Here is a 16,266-nt window from a genome sequence, read left to right on the forward strand (position 1 = left end):
AGAGGTCTGCCAGGGGGTACATCAATTCATCTAGATATTTGCCTAGTTTTACAAGGCTACATAAAAAGCACTAGCGAAGTCAGCAGAAACTAAAATTTCATACAATGACTTGTTCATACTACTCTATATACTGTACACTGAAATGTAAGTGCAGTATTTATATTCAAATTAATTTATTTTATAATATGGTAAAAATGAGAAAGTACGCAATTTTTCTGTAATATTGTGCAGTTGCACTTTTGTATTTTTATGTCTGATTTTGTAAGCAAGTCTGGTGAAAGTTGGGGAATGCAAGATAAATCAGACTCCTGAAAGGGATAGGTACAGTAGTCTGGAAAGGTTGAGAGTTACTGATTTAGAGCTTTTCCTAATTTGAAAGTTGCCTTAAGTATCCAAGACTGTGGAGAAGAGACAACTGCAACAATATACCTTCCTTCTAATCATATTTATAAATTAAATATTCTAAGCTTATTGGAACTCTAGAAAAAATAGCTGTTTCTAGTAGTATAGCTAGAATTATGCATCCCCGGCAAGGTGCAATTAGGTTTTTCACTTTTCAATACAGAAAAAAGGTGAGCACTATTTACTTACATAGGATAAATAATAAGGACGTAATAACTAACATTTAATAGCAGCAATGCGTGATCAGGAGGAGTTTTCCTGTCATTCCCTGAACTTCTCCAGGTAAGTATTAATTACCAGGAAGTCTCCTCTCCATCATTCATTATGACTTATGTTAAAACACACAAATATGGGAGAAAAACAAACTAGAAAAATATAAGTTATACTAGATAATACACTTACTCTCACCTTACCATGTATTGAAAATAAAATTGATTTGATTTTCCAGCTTCATTGTAAGTATAAAAAACTGTCTTATTTCACCATTTACATATGTATTTATATATGTATACCATGTAACATTACCAGTATATGCCTTCACACCTATATAGTACATTAATAATGCTTAACTTAAAAAACAGGACTCAGGACAAAATTACGTCCAGATATGCCCCTGTACAAAATATGTACCTTACAAATTAAGACCAAAATTTGTATGGTGTCTAAGTTAGCCATCAAGGGTCTGAAATTCAGAAGTGCTTAACACCTATAGTTCCCACTGACTTCACTTGGAGTTATAGAGACTGGGGAAAGGGATTGGAGAGGGAAAGCAACCTCAAGGTATCCCATGATGGGCATCCAAAAATTGAGGCACTACAAATCACTGGCTACTTTTGAAGTGTTGGCCTTAATCTTACAAACTTTATATTTTCAAGCCTATAATATTGTAACAAGCCAGTTGTACGACCAACCTGAGAGACACTCGTTCATCTAATCAATCAGAATTTTTTTTTAAATATAGGCGGTGTGGCAACATTTCGGTTATAAACACAATTACACCTCTACCCCGATATAACACGACCCGCTATAACATGGGTTTGCATATAGCGTGGTAACCCCAGGGCTCCGGCAGCGGGGCTCAGCCAGCAATTTGAAGGACCCGGGCTCCTCACAGCGGCCATAGCCCAGGACCCTTTAAATCACCGCTGGAGCCCTGTCACCATTACCCTGGAGCTGCGGCAGCAGGGCTTGGCAGGCGATTTAAAGGGCTCGGAGCTCTGGCCGCTGTGGGGAGCCCTGGGCCCTTTAAATCACCGTTGGAGCCCTACCGCCACTACCCTAGGGCTCCGGCAGCAGGGCCTGGGTGGCGATTTAAAGGGTCCGGGCTCCCCGCAGCAGCCGGAGCTCCAGGCTCTTTAAATCACCACTGGAGCCCTGCCACGGCTACCCCGATATAATGGGGTTTCACCAATAACGCAGTAGGGATTTTTGGCTCCTGAGGATTGCATTATATGGGGGTAAATGTGTATATTATATGCCAATACACTTTGTTTAGTACAAAGGACTTAGGCCCTGATCGTGCAAACACTTATGCATACACTTAACTTGATTCATATGAAATATGACTGCAGGCATTGGTACTACACATGTAAATGTTTGCAGGACTGGGGGCTTAGCTGCAAATTATAAAAAAATTTATGTGTGTGGGTTGATTTGTGAAAACTGTCACCTTACTTTGATAATATTTTGCAGCTTGCAGATTTCACTTTGATCAGCATTATTTGTTCCTTGTACTCTGGAAGACTAGATAAAAAAAGAAAAATAATACTTTAGTTTGGGAAATAAATTGAGATAAACAACGGTTTATTTTCCTTTGAGCACTTCAACAGCATATAATTCTTAATAAAATAGAAAATGCAAGGACACTAAAAGTACTTACTAAAAGTAAGTAAGCCTCTATCACAACATTCAAACATAGGTAAAAGGTAGGTAAAGAAAAAAATATAAAATAGCATTTCTCTATTGAAACATAAGAACAGCTATTGGATTTTTTTGTGCACAAATTTCACAGTATATTGATTGCATTTATGACATGCTAGCATATTTAACAGTTTCTTGCATTTAAAGAAAACCTACATATTCACTGTATTTTAATTCCAGTATACATAACTGTAGATGCTATGGACACGAGTAATATCACTGAAATCAAACACACTAGTTGCTTGAGTAAAGATCAGTCACATGAGTAAGAGTTTGCAGGATTGGGCTCTACTTGATCACAACAATGAGAATTTTTATAACTGACAGAAAATGAAGGTAAGTGGTAAGGGAAAATTACAGATGGTAAAATTTATAATAAAAATTTGCAACTACAGTATCACTTTGTGCATTGGCAGAGTAGTAATTTACAATCAATAGCACAAACAACAAGAGAAAAAGTACTTTTTAGAAGCCTACATATGAAAATCCCCAAAGAAGTTATATTATTTTGGGTTGAACCCTTGTAAATGCTTAAGAAACTCTTTGCCTAAATAGGGCTCTTGATTAATTGCAGTTAACTCACGCGATTAATCACAATTAATTTTTTTGAGTTAATCACATTGTTAAACAATAAAATACCAATTGAAATTTATTTAAAATATTTGGATGTTTTTCTACATTTTCAAATATATTGATATCAATTACAACACAGAATACAAAGTGTACACTGCTCACTTTATAGAATTATTTTTGATTAAAAATATTTTCACTGTAAAAATGATAAACAAAAGAAACAGTATTTTTCAATTCACCTCTTACAAGTACTGTAGTAGTGCAATCTCTTTATCACGAAACTGCATACGTAGATTTTTTTTGGTTACATAACTGCACTCAAAAACAAAACAATGCAACACTTTAGAGCCTACAAGTCCACTCCATCTTACTTCTCATTCAGCCAATCGCTAACACAAACTAGTTTGTTTACATTTACAGGAGATAATACTGCCCACTTCTTATTTACAATGTCACCATAAAGTGAGAACAGGCGTTCACATGGGACTTTTGTAGCCGGCATTGCAAGGTATTTACGTGCCAGATCTGCTAAACATCTGTAGGCCCTTTCATGATTCGGCTGCCATTCCAGAAGATATGCTTCCATGCTGATGAGGCTTGTTAAAAAAAGAATGCGTTAATTAAATTTGTGACTGAACTCCTTGGGGGAGAATTTTATGTCTCCGGTTCTATTTTACCCACATTGTGCCATATATATTTCATGTTATAGTAGTCTTGGATGATGACCCAGAACATGTTCATTTTAAGAACACTTTTGCTGCAGATTTGATTAAACGCAAAGAAGGTACCAATGTGAGATTTCTAAAGATAGCTACAGCACTCAACACAAAATTTAAGAATCTCTTCCAAAATGTGAGAGGGATGAGGTGTAGAGCATGCTTTCAGAAGTCTTAAAAGATCAACATTGCGATGCAGAAACTACAGAATCCAAACCACCAAAAAAGAAAATCAACCTTCTGCTGGTGGCATCTGACTCAAATAATGAAAATGAACATGCATCGGCCCGCACTGCTTTGGATGGTTATCGAGCAGTACCCTTCATCAGCATGGACGCGTATCCTCTGGAATGTTGGTTAAAACATGAAGGGACATATGAATCTTTAGCATGTCTGGCATGTAAATATCTTGCGAGGCCAGCTACAACAAACACCTGTTCTCCATTTCAGGTGGTATTGTGAACAAGAAGCAGGCAGCATTATCTCCTGAAAATGTAAACAAACTTGTTTGTCTGAGCGATTGGCTGAAGTAGGACCAAGTGGACTTGTAGGCTCTAAAGTTTTACATGGTTTTACTTTTGAATGCAGTTATTTTTTGTACATAATTCTACATTTGTAAGTTCAACTTTCATGATAAAGAGATTACACTATAGTACTTGTATTAAGTGAACTGAAAAATACTATTTCTTTTTTACAGTGCAAATATTTGCAAGAAAAATAAATATAAAGTGAACACTGTACACTTTGTATTCTGTGTTATAATTGAAATCAATATATTTGAAAATGTAGAAAACCTCCAATAATTTAAATAAATGGTACAGTATTCTATTATTGTTTAATCGCGCAATTAATTATTTTAATGGCATGATTAATCGTGATTAATTTTTTTAATGGCTTGACAGCCCTACTTATAAAACATTTTTACAGATTTTAAGGGGGTGGGAGAGGCTGTATTATTAATATAATGCGAAGAGTAAAGAAATTCAGTCTCCATAACTAAGTCTTACTATGGCTCCTTTTCTCAGAAAGTAAAAATAATATTTAGAATTTATACAGTGCTATATATTTTTCAGATCACCATCTACAGGTTAGTTAATCTTTAGATCACTTCTGCAAGGCAGGTCTTTATGTATTACCAATTTTTTACAAATGGACAACAGTGACTGAAAGTTACCAAGGGTCACCAACCAGCAAAACCAGAATTAGAATGTATTAGTGCCTGTGGTGATTAATGCAGCGCAACTACAGCGCCACAGCTATGCCAGCATAACCCTGCAGTGTAGACATAGCCTGCACCAACAGAAGGGGTTTTTCCATTGCTGTAGGAACACCACCTCCCTGAGCAACAGTAGTTAGGTCGCTGGAAGCACTCTTCCATCATCCTAGCGGTGTCTACATTGGGGATTAGGTCAGCATAGCTATGTGGTATTCAGGGATGTGGATTTGTAACACTCTTGAGCACAGCAGCTATGTCAACCTAAATGCTACTTTTCTACATATAATTGCTGAACATGAACTTGAACATGACTGGCTTTAAGAGTGACCAATTCACTCAATGTACTAAATATAGGGAAAAATCACCCACCTGTGCTATCAGCATCCAGTGGTCAACCTCAGATTCAAGTCTAGAAACTTCATTGGACAATCTGTTTATTTCTTGCTGGGACCAGATTACATCTCCAAAGTCCATGTCATCCCCTTGAAAACCTGAAGAATGATGTCTAACCACTGGAACAAAGGAAGCTGATGTAGTGGTTGGTGGCAAAACACCAGCTCCTAACTGTGCTGACTGAGCAGCTGTCTGCAACTTCTGCAATTGTTCCTGTAGTGCATTCTGTCTAGCTTTTAGATGGCTGATTTCAACCTAAATATATAGAATACAGTGCATGATTTTAGTAAGAAGAAAATCTCAAAGTATATTCACTTTATCTCTTGTAAATAGATGAAATTTAAACCTGCTATTTGTATTCTCATCTGACATAAAATTACTGAGATCTCCTTGTTCTTTCACTGGGAAAAAAAAATGTTTTCTCTCCAACTCTATGGAGAGGAATGTTCTTGACTGGCCTCTTATAAAGCAAGGACTCTTGTAAAAACTGCTTCTAAAAATTATTCCTTTACCATTTAAACACTAGTCAGCTAAAGGCACCATATAAGCAAAGTATCCTCACTGCCCCTTAAAAAGAATGCTTCCCTTGTAAATAAAGGTTTTGGGGTATTTAGCAGGCAAATGTACCTAAATTCTACAGCAAGGCTTCTGAGTACCAAGTCCCACAACACAGTTAAATATAAAAGTGGTAGATTTTTTAATTAAATATTACAATAAAAGCAACCAGTACAGGGTTCCTCAGGTTATTTATTTTGATATTAAAATTGAGGTTATTTTATACTCCAACTTTTCAATGTATTGCTGGTTTTGCATTCACAATATACTATATTAAAGAAGTCACTCTTAGAGCAAAAGAAAATGGTTTACACTAAGATACAGAATGGACAAAATACTACAAATATCCAGATGTTGCTTTTCCAACTTCAATATGTCCTTTCCTATGCACATACGAATCAAGGGTCTGATCCTGCTCTCACTGAAGTCAATGGGAGATCTGATATTGACTTCAATGGGTGCAACACACGTCTCAAAGATATTCTTTCTGCTAAAAACCCATTCAGTAAAAGCAATTTTTATAAATGCGTTGATAGTTTTCCTTGTTTAGAAGGCTCTAAAATCTCACATTATACAGTTGCATGCATAGAGGATTACTTTTCGCCCAAAAATCCACTTTCCAGAGCTGCGAATGCTGATCCTGTCCCATTTTTAAATCTACACTTAAACCAAATGAACATCTGAAAGAACAATAGAAATAAACACTTTTAAAGAGAATTTTCTCCTTTCTTACCTATCCTTCCAAAAAGTGTGATTTAGGACTATAAAATAATTTATAATCATATGTGGTGGTTAATCTACTCTGTTGTTCCTTAATGGTAATAAAATAGGGAGAAACTGTGACATCAGACAAGATATTTCTGAGGCTATTTAGATCAATAGCTACATTATATTAAGTCATCTGGCAGGTGTACGTGTAAACTGATGTCACGTGATTTGGAAGAATTTTGTGAGTGATTGAGAAAATCTGTACATTTATAAATGAGCAACAGCATAAATGACAGGATGAGCAATAGGGTACTTTGTACCATGATGAACGGTCTGCTTGCCTCTCACCTTTAGAGATTGTAGAATAGATATCTTTATCTCGTCAATAAGTATACAAACAAACTTAATGTAGTACATTTTTGTTAACGAATACAGACATATATTGCCTGAAGTTATTTGTGCTGCACTGTACCTCTCTCTGCTGCAGCTGATTTCGGTACTCGATGGACAACTGCTTTATCTGAAGCTCTGCTGCTTCATGCTTTTCTTCTAGATCACTGCAAACCTTCTTCAGTCTCTCGTTCTAGAAAAGTGCAAAGTGACTATTAATAAATGTAAAAAACTAAAGCTTACGTTCCTAAGGAATTTGCTAATGGGAGAAAAAATTCAAATAGCTATGTTGCAGACTTCCCATGTTGTCCTACTTTACTCTTTCAAACTTAAACACCTCTTTGAAATTTAAAATACCGCATATAAAAATCTGGATTGAGGGTTATAGGCTGGAAATTACACCTTCTAGATTAGTTTTGAGGGTGGATCTAGGCTGTTCTCAGTGGTACCAGATAACAGAACAAGGAGTAATGGTCTCAAGTTGCCATGTGGGAGGTTTAGGTTGGATATTAGGAAAAACTTTTTCACTAGGAGGGTGGGTGAAGCACTGGAATGGGTTACCTAGGGAGGAGGTGGAATCGCCTTCCTTAGAGGTTTTTAAGGTCAGGCTTGACAGAGCCCTGGCTGGGATGATTTAGTTGGGAATTGGTCCTGCTTTGAACAGGGGGTTGGACTAGATGACCTCCTGAGGTCCCTTCCAACCCTGATATTCTATGATTCGCAGCCAAGTCTGAAATGCAAACCCAGCTATTCATAAAGCATCTCCTTATCAGCCAGAAAAATGCTGAAACTTAAAAGAAACCTGGACTTGAGACCATCTCAGAGCCAGGAGCTATTGTTACATTTCAAGGTCCCACTGTCTGACATGAACAATATCAGAGTGGAGAAGGCAATCAATGTAAAAGGTGATACATCTACAACACACATATGTCCATGCCCACTAAACAAATCTGGCCCTCTGAATGTGATGATGGATGGTCACCAGGCTAAAAAATTGGGATTTAAACATCATTGTCACCCTCATTTCTAGAGTGAGCATTTTTTTTAAATCATATTTCTAATATGTGTAGAAACAATCAAAATCGCCCTGATCAGCATCCCTTTATTTCTCCTAATTACTTGCATTCCAGAATTGCTTACCTCCAATCTCTGTGTTGCATGAGTACTTTCTATTTCTCTTAGCCTAGAACTGGATACTTGGTGTTCTGTTGGTGCATCTGAAAGATTTAAAAAAACAAACAAACAAATAAATAAATCACATTGTGCTCATCTGAATTGGGCTGTGACAATTCCCCAGGAAGAGACACAAAATAGCATTCTCAGGTAAAGAGAATATTTTAAAGTCTTTATTTGGCTTAGTTACATATTATTACTCCCTAATGTATTAATTATTTTCCTTTCTATCTTTTAAAAACATTTTATGGACTACAGTGCAAAAAACCTCTTCAATTCAGGATTTTGGAATATTTTCTGTTATCTAGGCTTTTTTTAAAGAAACTTCTTGGAACCAATGGCAAACTGTAACAAACTGTAAATTTATTCCTGTTGCATCTAAAACTACTATTCTAATCTGAAAATATTTAAATGTTCTATTTTACTGTACCCTTTATAATTTTAAACACCTCAATGAAATTCCTCTTATCATATTTTTGCAACACAAAACATATAAATCTCAAGTTTCCTCTAAATTTTTGTTCCACTTCTTTGAGTTTTTTTCAATTTGCTATACCTTTCCTGAAGGGAGACAACCAAAATTAGAAAAAGCACAGTACTATAGATGAAGGCACATTAGGAACCTTTTGTTATTTTAAGTGCTCAAAAGAGCTTACAATCACTTGTGGTGGAACAGCATTTCTGCCCAGCCTAAGGCCTTGGCTACACTTGCGAGTTACAGCGCAATAAAGCCGCCCCCAGCGCTGTAACTCACTCCCCGTCCACACTGGCAAGGCATTTGCAGCGCTGTATCTCTGTGGCTGTAGAGCTGCATGTACTCCACCTCCCCAAGAGGAAGAGCGTGTATTGCGCCGCCACTGCAGCGCCACTGTGGCCGCCCAATGCGCTGTGACTGGCCTCCAGATGTATTCGGCAGTATCCCACAATGCCTGTTCTAGCCACTCTGGTCATCAGTTCAAACTCTACTGCTCTGGCTTCAGGTAACCAACCATGTGACCCTCCCTTAAAATTCCCTGGGAATTTTAAAAATCCCCTTCCTGTTTGCTCACCCAGGCGTGGCGTGGAGTGCTATCAGCAAATCTTTCCAGGTGACCATGTCTCCATGCGCCAAACGAGCCCCAGCATGGAGCAATGGCGAGTTACTGGACCTCATCAGTGTTTGGGGGGAGGAAGGTGTCCAGTCCCAGCTGCGCTCCAGCCATAGGAATTACGATACCTTCGGGAAGGTATCAAAGGACATGATGGAAAGGGGCCATGACCAGGACACCCTGCAGTGCAGGATTAAAGTGAAGGAGCTGCGGAGTGCCTCCCGCAAAGCCCGCGACGCAAACGGCCATTCGGGTGCTCCCCCCGCGACCTGCCGATTCTACAAAGAGCTGGATGCGATACTTGGGGTTAACCCCACCTCCACTCTGAGAACCACCATGGACACTTCAGAGCCGGGGTGGGAGGAGAAGGAGGAGGAGGAGAACGGGAGTGAGGGTGGTGGGGCAGATGGAGACACCCCGGAATCCCTGGAGGCATGCAGCCAGGAGCTCTTCTCGAGCCAGGAGGAAGGTAGCCAGTCGCAGCGCCGGTACCTGGTGGAGGACAAACAGAACAGCAGGTTCCTGGTAAGCGGTTTTATTTTTTCGGGAAGGAATTTTTTCAGTGCGGGCTCTTTGGGAGAGGAGGGTTAGGCATGCATGCCTAGATGCGGAATAGTGCATTGATGTGGTTTATCACATCGCGGTAATCGGCGTCGGTAATCTCTTCGAATGTCTCATCCAGAACGTGTGCAATGTGCTTGCGCAGGTTTATCGGGAAAGCCACCGTGGTCCTTGTCCCAGCCAGGCTAACGTGTCCGCACCACTGTGCCGCAAGGGGTGGGGGGACCTTTGCTGCACACAGGCAAGCTGCATATGGGCCAGGGCAGAAGCCATATTGCAGTAGAAGACCCTTCCTTGCTTCCCAGGTCACCCTCAGCAGCAAGATATCGTCCAGGACGAACTCATGTGGAAAATGTTAGGACAGTGTTCAGTGTAGGTGCCCCCTGCAGCTGTTGGCTCTCCCCAAGTCACTGAAACCCAGAGGACAGTACAGCCCTGAAACAATCAGTCCCCCTTACTCACCATTTTGAGGCTCCCGTGGGTTATGTGTGCTCTGTTTGGGACGGGAAAATTATGCTATTGTGTAGACCCTGTGTGTGCCCTCCTTAAGTGCGGGGGAAATCATTACTTTGTCTGGTATAAACAATGCTGCCTCTGTTAAATGTTGCATTTTGCCTATACAGCTGCAACAACCTGAGACCTCAGCCGTCCCTCTTATCGCCTGCTCAGAGACTGCAAGGACTCAGGAAGAGACCACGAAAAAGCAAAGACAACATGCTGCAAGAAGTGATGCGGCAATCTATTAAAGAGAATGAAAAAGCACAGAACTGGAGGGAGAGAGAAAGCAGGATCCGCCAGGAAAACGCAGCGCACCGGCGACAAAGCACGGAGCACCGGCAGCAAAGCATGGATCGGCTCATAAGCATCCTGGAGCGCCAAGCAGACGCTATCCAGGAGTTCGTAGCCATGCAGAAGGAACAGTACCGCAAACGCCCCTCTCCCGCACCGCCCTTGTCCCCAAACTCTTTGCCTCGTGCCCCACTGTTACCTCCAACCCACTTTCCCCAACTTCCGGGTTCTTCACACCACCAGCTGCCTCCAACACCAGTATCTTCACCACCCAGCCCTGAAAACCATGACCCTTACCCTCTGCACTCAACCCCCATCACCATGCAGTATAGCTGTCCTGAAGTGCAGCACTCACTGCACAGCATACCAGACAGGACATATGTGACTCTGTGATTGTACCATTCCCCACTCCACCCCCTTGCCCTTGCTGATTCCCAAGCAGTTGTGTTTCTTTTCAATAAATGGATTTTTTGGCTTTGAAAACATTCTTTATTAATGCATAAAGTAAAAGATTCCTTAGTCCAGGAAATAAACAGGCATTGCAAGTCTGCTTAGCAAACACTGATTCCTAAAGATTGGAACTACTGTACTTCACTCCCGTGCAGGGCACCAGATATCACTGCTGGTTTTCAGCCCCAAATTGCTCCCTCAAGGCATCCCTAATCCTTGCAACCCAGCGCTGGGCCCCTGTAATAGCCCTGCTCTCTGGCTATGCAAATTCAGCCTCCAGGTGTTCAACCTCGGAGGTCCATGCCTGAGTGAAGCTTTCACCCTTCCCTTCACAAATATTATGGAGGGTACAGCACGCGGATATAACCGCGGGGATGCTGTGTTTGGCCAAGTCCAGCTTCCCATACAGAGATCGCCAGCGGCCCTTTAAAGAGCCAAAGGCACACTCCACAGTCATTCGGCACCGGCTCAGCCTGTAGTTGAACTGTTCCTTGCTGCTGTCAAGGCTCCCTGTGTAGCGTTTCATGAGCCATGGCATGAATGGGTAAGCGGGGTCTCCAAGGATCGCAATGGGCATTTCAACTTCCCCTACTGTGATCTTCCGCTCTGGGAAAAAATTCCCGGCCTGCAGCTTCCTGAACAGCCAAGTGTTCCGAAAGATGCGTGCGTCATGCACCTTTCTTGGCCAGCCTGTGTTAATGTCAATGAAACGCCCACGGTAATCCACAAGCGCCTGGAGAACCATAGAGAAATACCCGTTCCAATTAACGTACTCGGATGTTAGGTGGGGTGGTGGCAGAATAGGAATGTGCGTCCCATCTATCGCCCCTGCACAGTTAGGGAAACCCATTTGTGCAAAGCCATCCACAATGTCCTGCATGTTACCCAGAGTCACGGTTCTTCTAAGTAGGATGCGATTAATGGCCCTGCAAACTTGCATCAACACGATTCCAACGGTCGACTTTCCCACTCCAAACTGGTTTGCGACCGACCAGTAGCTGTCTGGAGTTGCTAGCTTCCAGATTGCAATAGCCACCTGCTTCTCCACTGGCAGGGCAGCTCTCAATCTCGTGTGCTTGCGCTGCAGGGTGGGGGCGAGGTCTTCACACAGTCCCATGAAAGTGGCTTTTCTCATCCGAAAGTTCTGCAGCCACTGCTCATCATCCCAGACTTCCATGACGATGTGATCCCACCACTCAATGCTTGTTTCCCGAGCCCAAAAGCGGTGTTCCACAGTGCTGAGCATGTCCGTGAATGTCACAAGCAATTTCGTGTCGTACGCATTACACGGCTCGATAACATCGTCAGACTCCTCACTCTCACTGGCACTTTGGATCTTAAGGAATAGTTCGACAGCCAAACGTGACGTGCTGGCGAGACTCGTCAGCATACGCCTCAGCAGTTCGGACTCTATTTCCCGCAGACAGATCACGCTGCATAGAAACCATTGAAAGATGGCGCCAAAGGTGGACAGAAACAAAAGGATTTCTGGGATGCGAAGCGATGCATCACGGGGCATTGGGACAGGACCCAGAATTCCCCGCACCCACGCCCCCTTCCCACAACCCATGGTGCCAGAATGGGAAGAGATGCTCTGTGGGATAGCTGCCCATAATGCACCGCTCCCAATGGCGCTGCAATTGCCGCAAATGTGGCCACGACAGTGCGCTGGCAGCTGTCAATGTGGACAGACTGCAGCGCTTTCCCTACTCAGCTGTAGGAAGACTGGTTTAACTCACAGCTCTGTACAGCTGCAAGTGTAGCCAAGGCCTAAGAGATATCACCGAGAGCTGGGAGAAAACCTCAAGAGACTGACCTGCCAAGATCACAGAAGAGAGGCAGGTGGTAGAAGGTGACCAGCAAGTGGAATGGTGGCTGGTGAGTGGAGTGGAAAAAGCCGGCGGCCACCAGAGAGGAATGAGCAGCTGGCAGGCAGCTAGCCAGAGCAAGTGCTTAGATGGCGGAGAAAGCAAGGTGCCTTTTTCCCTGGGTGGGAGAATTCAGACAGATGCACCTCTGAATCCTGGGTCCTCACTTACCAAGGACAACCACGGTGAGTGGGGTATGGTGAGGGAGCAGCGAGGGGCACAGAAAAGGAATTTTTGGTTGTAGAACTCAAGAACATGAGGCACAAGGCACTGCCCCATGCACTCTGGGGTAGGTGTCCTGCTCACAATTTTACGATTATGAATCCTGATTGTGGCATTTTCCCTAATTACTGTCGGTTGACTTCCCTCTTTTAATTAAAAGTTTATTTTCTACACTCAGACTCTGTGCTTGCGAGTGGGGAAGTATTGCCTCTCAGAGGTGCCCTGGGGTGGTATATAATTTTCCCAGGTTACTGGATGGGAGCTCGAGAAGTTGTGTGTTGTATTGTTGAAAAGGAACCCCTAGATATTGAACCTGGCCCTCGCTGCTGCCGGCTCTATGTGGCAGAAGGATTACATAAATATTTATGGAAAGAATTCTTACTGAGCTGAAACATCATATTTCCAAAGGCACCATTGGGCAGAAGGGTGTGAGGAATAGCTCAGTGGTTTGAGCAATGACCTGCTAAACCCAGGGTTGTAAATTCAATCCTTGAGGGGGCCATTTAGGCAAATGATCTGAGGCAAAAATCTGTCAGGGATGGTACTTGGTCCTGCTGTGAAGGCAGGGGACTGGACCTTTCAAGGTCCCTTCCAGTTCTATGAGATAGGTATATCTCCATATTAAAAGAACAGGAGCAACACACACTGACAGCATACAAACATAGTAAAAGAACTGTCAACTCTTTATTCAAAGAAGTTTGAATCCTGCATCTCTCTTAGTATTACTTCCAGGTAACAGAAGAATGGTCCATGATGATGCATCCATTTAAGTGAAATGTGGTCCCAAATCAAATTACAGTAATAGCTGTTATCTGGCATTTTACCAACCGGAAAGCTCTATAAACTGGTATTTCTGATCCTCATTGAAAGTCCAGTTTATAGTCCGGTTGGCGCAGGGCCAGCAGGCTCCCTACCTGGCTCCGCATGGCTTCCCGGAAACAACATGTCCCTGCTGCTCCTAGGTGGAGGAACGGACATGAAGGAGTCGGAATGTGGGAGGAAGTGCAGGGCGTGGGCTCGGGGAGGGAGTTTGGGTGTGGGAGATGGCTCGGGGGAGGGTGTTGAGGCACGGGAAGAAGTGTGGGGTGCCGGACCTGGATGGCGCTCACCTCGGGCAGCTCCCCGCAAATGACATGTCCCTGCTGCTCCTAGGTAGAGGCGTGGCTAGGCGGCTCTGCGCGCTGCCCCACGTGCTGGCTCCGCAGCTCCCATTGGCCAAGAACCACGGCCAATGGGAGCTGCGGGATCGGTGCCTGCAGGCAGAGGCAGCACGCAGAGCCATCTAGCCGCACCTCCACCTAGGAGCAGCAGGGGAACCGCCTGAGGTGAGCGCCGCCTGGATCCTGCACCCCCTCCCGTACCCAACCCCTAGCTCTGAGCCCCCTCCTACGCCCAAACTCTCTCCCTCTTGGTTAACCTGAATGACTTACTGACACCCCCCATTCCTCCAACATGCAGATAACAAAGCTTGTATTATAATATAAGCTTGGGAATGTTAAAACAATTATTAAATCTAAAACTGTAAGTAGATCTTTCAGAGTAGAGGGAAATAGACAATCTTTTCTCAGAGTATATTGCAGCCATCAGAACAAACTCCTCTCTCTTTTGGAGCATTTTTATATTGGCAGTCCTGTAATCAAAATATCTTCATCCCACTTAATACTGGAGGCACTTAATACTGGAACAGCCTGCCTGCAGAGAATTCCTACTTTGCTGATTACCTACTTCATAAGATCAAACTTGTGAAATTATGTTATTTAATTCCAAATTCTGGTCCTACTATTGGTAGTAACACAACCATTAAAATCACAAAGGCTTCAATTAAAGAGTATTTCTCTAACAAAGCCATAATTTTCAGATGTAATATGTTAACTATATTAATGTATGTATATTTTCACCATGTTAGGCAGATACACCTCTACCTCGATATAACGCTGTCCTTGGGAGCCAAAAAATCTTACCGCGTTATAGGTAAAACTGCGTTATATTGAACTTGCTTTGATCCACCGGAGTGCGCAGCCCCGCCCGCTCGGAGCACTGCTTTACCTTGTTATATCCGAATTCATGTTATATCGGGTAGCGTTATATCAAGGTAGAGGTGTAGCTATAACAGGCAAAGTCAAACGTTTAATTTAAAAAGCTTAAATGCCTTGGAAAAATTAAACACCAATACTAAAACAGACACAGAATTAACACTGTGTATGACTGTCACTGAACTGATCACTTTGCTTGTACATTACATCCCTTTTGTTCCCCCTTTGCCTCTTTTTATCATTTTAGATTGTAAGCGCTTTCAGACAATGACTGTGTTTTCCTATTTTGTTGTACTTAATGCAATGGGCTCTGATCTTGATTGGATTTTTTGGGCACTACTGTAATAGAAATAAGAAAAAATTCAATTATATTAAAGCCTTGCCTGGGGGACACGTCAGACTTACAATCACATACATATGTGGAAAATACGGAACTAGCAATTTGTTTGCAGATTTAGAAAACTTCCCCCATTCTAAATGGAACCGATCAAGCCAAGCTGTAGATAAACTGAATAAACATAATAAGACAAAGACAAGTTTGATATGCTTTCAAACCTGGTCAACAAAGTACCCTAATGCAATTCCAACACTTCAGGACAACAAAATCAGAACAGGAACAGGACACATGCCAATATATATACCTCTAAATAAGTTTTGCAATATATATACCTCTAAATAAGTTTATACTATATATAGCTTGCTTTGCTAAGTTTATTCTCCACAGAGCCCGGATAGTGTGATGTGCACAGAATAAGAACTTGAGAGGGGGAAAAAAAAAAAAAAGGGGGGGGGGGGAAGAGAGCCAAGCATATGGCCCTTCCAGAAAAAACACATAGAAGTAATTTGTCACGGCAAATTTTGGTTGTTTTGCTCAGCAGTGTTAATGCTACTCTGCACCAACTCCAACAGGTGTAACAACAAACTCCACTACCACTAAACATTTTATTTCTCTTTATTATTGTTAAAAAAAGGAAAATGAAGGTAGTAATTCTCTCGTTAAACTGGTATACTCCAGTAAGACACTTAAAATCTCAGTCATGTTTATCTCTAAATTCAGGTGGTCTAGCTGGGCACAGTCCTAAATGAACTGTTACCCATTTACAACAATTGCTACATCTCTTAGTTATTAATTATCATTAATATGCTATCAGATGAGTTCATGGTACTAAACACACATATAAAGCATCACAGCCCATAGAGATGAAAATC

General features: G+C 42.0%; 1 protein-coding gene across 3 annotated transcripts in view; it reads right to left on the bottom strand.

Annotated features, from left to right (window-relative positions):
- Positions 1–16,266, bottom strand: part of TRIP11 (thyroid hormone receptor interactor 11) — an 83,731-nt gene that overhangs the window by 66,494 nt on the left and 971 nt on the right. For 2 of the 3 annotated variants that reach the window (XM_008165732.4, XM_005285413.4), the window contains exons 2-5: positions 8,014–8,090; positions 6,956–7,066; positions 5,197–5,475; positions 2,077–2,145 (exon numbers count right to left, since the gene is read on the bottom strand). In XM_008165732.4, the coding sequence (XP_008163954.2) occupies positions 2,077–2,145; positions 5,197–5,475; positions 6,956–7,066; positions 8,014–8,090 (536 nt within the window). Of the gene's footprint in view, positions 1–2,076; positions 2,146–5,196; positions 5,476–6,955; positions 7,067–8,013; positions 8,091–9,095; positions 14,212–16,266 lie in introns of those variants that run through there. The other variant, XM_065595622.1, reaches the window with a different exon arrangement.

The sequence above is a fragment of the Chrysemys picta genome, chromosome 4, assembly GCF_011386835.1.
Source record: "Chrysemys picta bellii isolate R12L10 chromosome 4, ASM1138683v2, whole genome shotgun sequence".
Lineage (NCBI taxonomy): Eukaryota > Metazoa > Chordata > Testudines > Emydidae > Chrysemys > Chrysemys picta.